Here is a 6202-nt window from a genome sequence, read left to right as displayed (position 1 = left end):
ACACGGTGCCTTTTCCACATAAAGCTGTCGGCTGCTTGGTCATCCAGCAGTTAAACTTTGTGTTTGACCAGGAGGAGAAGGAGGGAGAGAGTTTTTCAAAGAATTTTTTTCAAAGCAATCAACCAAAAGCTTTAAAGCATTAAATTAATTCAAGACCATCGAATTAGGAATCTACAAAGAAAGGTCTGCATAGGACGGACATCTCTGTGTGTGAGAAGTTCCATTCACAGGAGAGAAAGAGCCCGTGTTCGGGTCGAGACAAATAAAGGTCGAAATATCAAATCGACAACATAACAGCAGCAATACTGGTGATAATCGGTGAGTAAAAGCAGAGAGCTCTGTGTTGTTACAAGTCTGTTTATCACGAGGGCACATTGTGTGAAACAAGAGAAGTGATTGAATTCCAGCAAAATGGTGACAAACAGAATAAAGTGTTCGATGGCCATGATTATCAGTCTGTTTTCTGATGAAGATGACTTTGTTCCAATGAGATTAACTGAGTCACTGCAAGAACTGGGAAGGATCAATCATAAATACGTCCTTACGTACTGCCATAAGTATCTGACCAAAAACAAGTTGCGGCCGGCCCCACGTTGGGCCTTACTAACGGCGATGACGTTGGTAATAAAGGATAACCTTGGACACTTACACACACGGCTGGCTAAAAAACTGAGCAACTTGGCTTTGATGAACATGATCAGATCAGAGCATGTTGACCATCAGGAAGCGGCAAGTTGCCTCCTGGTTAGTCTGGGTGCCAGGTTTCCCATTGAAATTTTCAAGCACATCGAGTCGGGATGCCAACCATGGACCCAAGCATATTTCTACATGGTGCTGACACTGGCAAGGCTGTGTAGAGCAAACGTGCATTGCTTGGTACCTCGGCTCAAGCCTGTCTTGAGAAACATGCTCCCCACATTGCATGGAGTAACTGATGGGGAAATGAAGTGGACTCTCTGTGTTTCATTGGGGCTTTTTAGTGAGAGCATTCAAATGTACCTGTCAAACCCAGAGGGGACCAGAAAACCTAAACTTGAGAAGAAGATGTTCTTTCATGAGATTTCTGCGGCTTACGATCTGCTTTTGAATTCCTGGCTGCCCATGAAAGAGCCCAAGGTGAGCAGAGCAATACTAGAAACAGTCGCCCAGATAATCCAGCTACTACCCAATGACAAACTGGACAAGGAGCTCCCCAGCTTAATTCCAACCCTTCTCTTGGTGTACCAGGAAACCTTTCCCCATGTTTCTGTCACTCGGTGTCTGTGCAGTGTCCTGCGCACTGCCATCGAGAGGAACAGTGAAGTACTCGTGACACAAATGCAGATTCTGCTGATCACTTTCCATGAGCAGATCTGTATTGTGATGGAACAACCCCAAAACACCTTTTCTGAGAAGCAGCTAAATGAAATCCTTTGCTGCTTCAGAGTTCTAGCTCCGGCATTTACAAGCCAGATACTAGAGATCCTTCGGATGCAACTGGCAATTGACAATGAGCAAATTCAACTCGGGGCACTGGCCGTGCTGAAGTACCTTCTCGATACTGTCCCTTCAAACATGGAGAGTCAGAAGGATCAGATTCTGAATTGTGTGCGACGATCACTTTTAACTGGGAGTAACAGAGTGAAGGGAATCCTTGCCCAGGTAATATACACCATGGCCTGTCACAATTACTTGGAGCGAGAGGGAGGAAAGCAGCTGGTGGAATTTATCATCCAACAGTGTGCTCTGCCCACCGAGGAGAACGAGGAGAGTACTGAAAGCGAAGAGGAGTTCTGCAGCGTAATGGCGGCCGTGGTTACGGATAAGGATTTAAGGAGACAGTGCGAAGGATTGCTGAAATTGATGGTGGGAACTTTACCGATTGGCGATGTCCTCTGGTCCTACCTACTGGAGTTTGTGATCACAGTAAAGTACACTGAAGCCTTTACAATAGTCTGTGGTTCCTCATATTGCGTTGGAATAAAGAGATTGATGGCCAGCAATACACAATTTGTTCTTAATTACGAGGACTATCCAAATCTTCCTGAGCCTCGTACACTGCTGACGCGGCTATTGATTGTGTCTTCTTCTCTGTGCCATGGAAAAGGCAGAGGTGTTCCTGCTCTGGGCTTACTATATCTCCTGGCAATGGACATCCACCCAGCAACAGTGAGAGTATGGGACAAGGAATTCCCAATGTTATGTAACTTTCTGGAGGAGAATTCAGAGAAGCCCAATCTCCAGAATGAGTGGGAAGAGAAACTGTTGGGGGTTGTGTCCCAGACTCTGGAGGCAATCGCGGATAAGGTGTGGATCACCCAGCTCATTGCAGAAATGACCCACTGCATTCACACCTATCGCCTGTATCCAACAGAGAGGGCTTTTCTGTACAAGTGTTTAGGGAGAGTGCTCCGACTGACCCAAGACAAAGACATCGTCAGTAAAAGTCTTCATCAGATGCTTCAGAGTGTTGAGCACAATGAAGATTTCGAGAGAGACAGGGTAGCCGCTGGAATTGGTGACTGTGCTGTAACACACTTAGATACCACACTCACCACACTGAAGGCTTTCATGGAGTTCAATCGTTTGTGCATATCAAGTCCCTTTCACCAGGTTGACAATCACATAATGAAAGTTAAAAGCACGCTCATTTTATGCTATGGGCAGATTATGTCACGTTGTCCTCGGGACCTCATTCTGCCCAGAATCGAGACCGACATTCTGCACAATGTGTTGGCTCTTTTCAACACCAAGATGTTTGGACTGAAATCCAAGGTGAAGGACTTGACACTGAAATTAAGTTTGACAAACACTGTGACACTGTTGGCCAAAGCTCTCCAACCCAGCGAAGAACACCCACCCTACACTCTGAGCAGAAAGGCAGAATTGCTGAGTTGCATGCAGGAGCTGATCACTGCCGAACCAAAGGAGATATTGAGCACTTGGGTTCGAAAGTCTGCCATGGACGCCTGTGCAGCTCTCATCAAACTGCAGCCTTCACTGAGCAGTGAGACTGAGCTGATTAGCATCTGTTTGAATCGTGTCTTCAGTTTGCCAGATTGGGAGAGCAGCACTGCCGACCAAAGTACAAACATGGACATGGCAGAGAGACAGAAGCTTCACACCGACACAATGGCCTCTGTGCAGGGTCTCCTGAAGCAATGCTTACTTTTGGACCTGTCTCCTGATGGGCTTCATTCTGTATTTAAAACCATGGAGACTGAGATCCAATCCACACGGGACCATGAGCGAGAAAAGGCAATGGAGAGCACTTTACAGCTGGTGACATTTTACCTGGAGAAACTGCAAGTTAGCAATAAGATGCCATCCCATAACTTGGTGAGGATTATTGGATGTGTGGGGCTTCAATGTGCAGATCCATCGCATGTTGTAAGGGAGGCAGCCATTAAAAGCTTGTATGGATTGCTGTATATCCAGTTACACCTTGAAGGCTTTCCAGTGGGTCATCAAGATAAGGAAGTGGAGCATCTGAAAGCCATCAAAGGCGGATTGAAGCAATTTACCAGTCAGGCCCTCTTTCAAACCTGCACTGCTGTCGGTAACGTTTTATCCAAGTGCATAGCCCATGAGCAGTTGAACACTCTACTCTTCACAGTCTTTAAAGGGCTGACAGACAAGCACCGGAACATTTCCTGCACAGCTTCTATTGTGACAAATGTCCTCATTACAACACGTGGAACCACCCTTGCAGACGTTTGGGGAACAATCAAAGTATTGAGCCGTCACTTGCGTTCAATTACTGAGCCGCGGGTGAGAAATGCAGTGACGCATTCAATCTCCATTCTGGCCTCACACCATCTGCCAGCAGTTTTGTCCGCTCTCCTCACTTACCCCATTCCATTTGATGGATATATTTGTGACATATGGCGATCCCTCCTGACACGTAATGCATTAGCACCGGCCAAATTCTTACTGAACAACATCAAATCATTGTATGATGACGGCAGATATTGCCATGTCACAGATACAAAAGATTCAGCAACTCAGCAGTCTTTAGCTGTCCTCTGTGCTCTTCGTGATGTGGTATGTGAGCCTGACTCAGGGCACGTGATAAACATTCTCTACCCCCAGTTAGTCAGCACCCTTCTGATTCATCTCAGCTTCAGTGTCTGGGTTCGCTTTCCGACCAACTTTCTGACAATTCCAAAGGCTGGGAACACCTTCGGCCCTGCTCTAAGACTGAATTATGCCGATGCTTGCCATTACTCAGCTGAGATTCTTCGAGCTGTCCTGTCACAGGGAAAGGGAGATGATCGCATCATGAGAGAAATGGGAGGTTGGGATCTCATCGTGAGCCCAAGAAAGCACCATGAGGGGGTTACACTGCTGGCAAGCACATTGACCGCATGTGCTGCCCCGCATCTGATCAGCATTGTGGAGCAACTCACTCCTTGCCTTGTCAACATAGGAGAGAGTCAGAGGATCACAATAGCTGCCTTCTTTGGGGAGCTTTTAAATCATTCCGTGGTGTGGGACTTGTTGCTGATGGATACCCTTCTGGAGAGTTTGTTTCGATGTTTGCTTGATGAGTCCCCAATTGTCCAATGGCTCGCTGTACAAGGTTTGGGAAATGCTGCAATTGGAGCTTCTCAACGGATAGACACATACTGCACCAAACTGTTGTCCACAATGTTATCTGTGATTGACCAGAAGTCCAAACCCGAGAATCTCATTGCAGTTGAGGCAATGTCGAGCATGTGCAAAGTTCTGGGTCAGCTCCAGGAGGATTATACAAATCCCATTCTTGGTGATGTGGCACTGGCAGTTCAGCCTTACTTGGAACATCAGCATGAGACAATGAGAGCTGCGGCGTTTAACGTTCTTGGCAAGCTAATAAGATTTGGAAGTGTGGAAATGAACCCTCCACATATGGAGCACATCAAGTCCACCTTGATCCGCTTGCTGCTACATCTCAACGCTGAGAGCATTGAAGTCACCAACGTCTGCAAATCCGTGCTGAATTCCTACGCTCCAGTAATGGAGTCAGCAAACATATCCAAGATGTTCCAAGAACTTTCCTCGGAGGAGACCACCTTGGATTATGAGAACTATTTAAGCAACATCTCCAGGCACATTGCCAAAGACTTGGACAACCAGATCCCCTTGTACATAAGGAGCTGTGCCGCCTTCCTAAGGGATGTGCTTCCTGCGGTCAGAGGGAACGCACTGACATTCCTCGCTTTCCTCATGTACAATGCCCCACCGCATTATTACACATCACAGTCTGCAGCTCAGATTTGTGAGCAGATTATTGCCTTGCTGTCAGATCACGAGCAAGATGTCAGAACGAAAGCAGCCAAGGCGATGCGATACCTCTACATGTATTAGGGACCATCAGAACAAAATTATTGTAATGTATGCGTTCGTATTATGTTTGGAAATGAGTCTGAAGTCCAAAAATTCGCAGACCCAAAATAGGCAAAAGGGGGAAAGGGGAGGGGGAAGGGATTTGGCCGCGGCATGGGGGGGAGGGAGAGGGAGTGTGATCCTGGGCGGGGCATCGGGGGAGGGGGAGGAGGGAGTGATCCTGGGCGGGGTATCGGGGGAGGGGGAGGGGGAGGGGGATTGTAAGAATGGCAGGCCGGGATGGGCGGGGGCGAGGTGAGAATCGTTGCCTCGTGAGGTAATCGGAAACTTCGGGGGAGGAGGGGGTTTGTAGGCCTCATGGGGGTAATGCGAGGCCTGTGGGATAGGGGGGATGGGAGCCCTCGGAGGTGGATTGGAGGCCTTGGGGGAGGTCTCCTATCATGGGGCGGGGGTGTGGGTGAGGCAGGGATGCTGGATCGGCACTTACCTCCTGGATCCAGCAGGTCTCGCCGTACTTTCGCAGGTTGATTCCCCGAGGCCTGAGAAACCCGACCAGCCAGGGTTACATTTGAAATGGAGGTTAAATCTGAGGCATGCCAGCCGCATTATAATATTTAAATGAACCCCCCACCTCCTATGAGCAGGTTGGCTGCAATCCCCCCGGGCCCGCCCACATTAACCCGGCAGTGGTCGGGGGAGGGGTGTTACTCCCTGTGGGGAAGGGTCTATCTCCTGTCAGATCCCCTCCCTCCCCGACAGCCCAGTGGCGATTGAGGACTTGCTGTGGGCACAAACCCAGCGCCCACCACCCCTTGGTACAGTTTGTTGCACCACCAACATGTTCACCCACCTGTCTCAGGGAATCCTCTCTTATCCTCAGTTTGGTGAAGCAGAA

General features: G+C 48.4%; 1 protein-coding gene across 1 annotated transcript; it reads left to right on the top strand.

Moving 5' to 3' along the window:
• Window positions 1-411: 411 nt before the first annotated feature.
• On the top strand, window positions 412-5328 carry LOC139232790 (maestro heat-like repeat-containing protein family member 1). The gene has a single exon (XM_070863284.1). The coding sequence runs from the start codon at window positions 412-414 to the stop codon at window positions 5326-5328; it is 4917 nt and encodes a 1638-aa protein (XP_070719385.1).
• The last annotated feature ends 874 nt before the right edge of the window (window positions 5329-6202 follow it).

Source organism: Pristiophorus japonicus, chromosome 20, assembly GCF_044704955.1.
Source record: "Pristiophorus japonicus isolate sPriJap1 chromosome 20, sPriJap1.hap1, whole genome shotgun sequence".
In the NCBI taxonomy this organism is placed as follows: domain Eukaryota; kingdom Metazoa; phylum Chordata; class Chondrichthyes; family Pristiophoridae; genus Pristiophorus; species Pristiophorus japonicus.
Note: the sequence above shows the minus strand (reverse complement) of the source record. Positions and strands in the feature narration are given on the sequence as shown.

What these genes read in the sequence shown, in the direction of transcription:
- LOC139232790 (XM_070863284.1), top strand. Translation starts at nt 412, where the DNA reads ATGGTGACAAACAGAATAAAGTGTTCGATGGCCATGATTATCAGTCTG.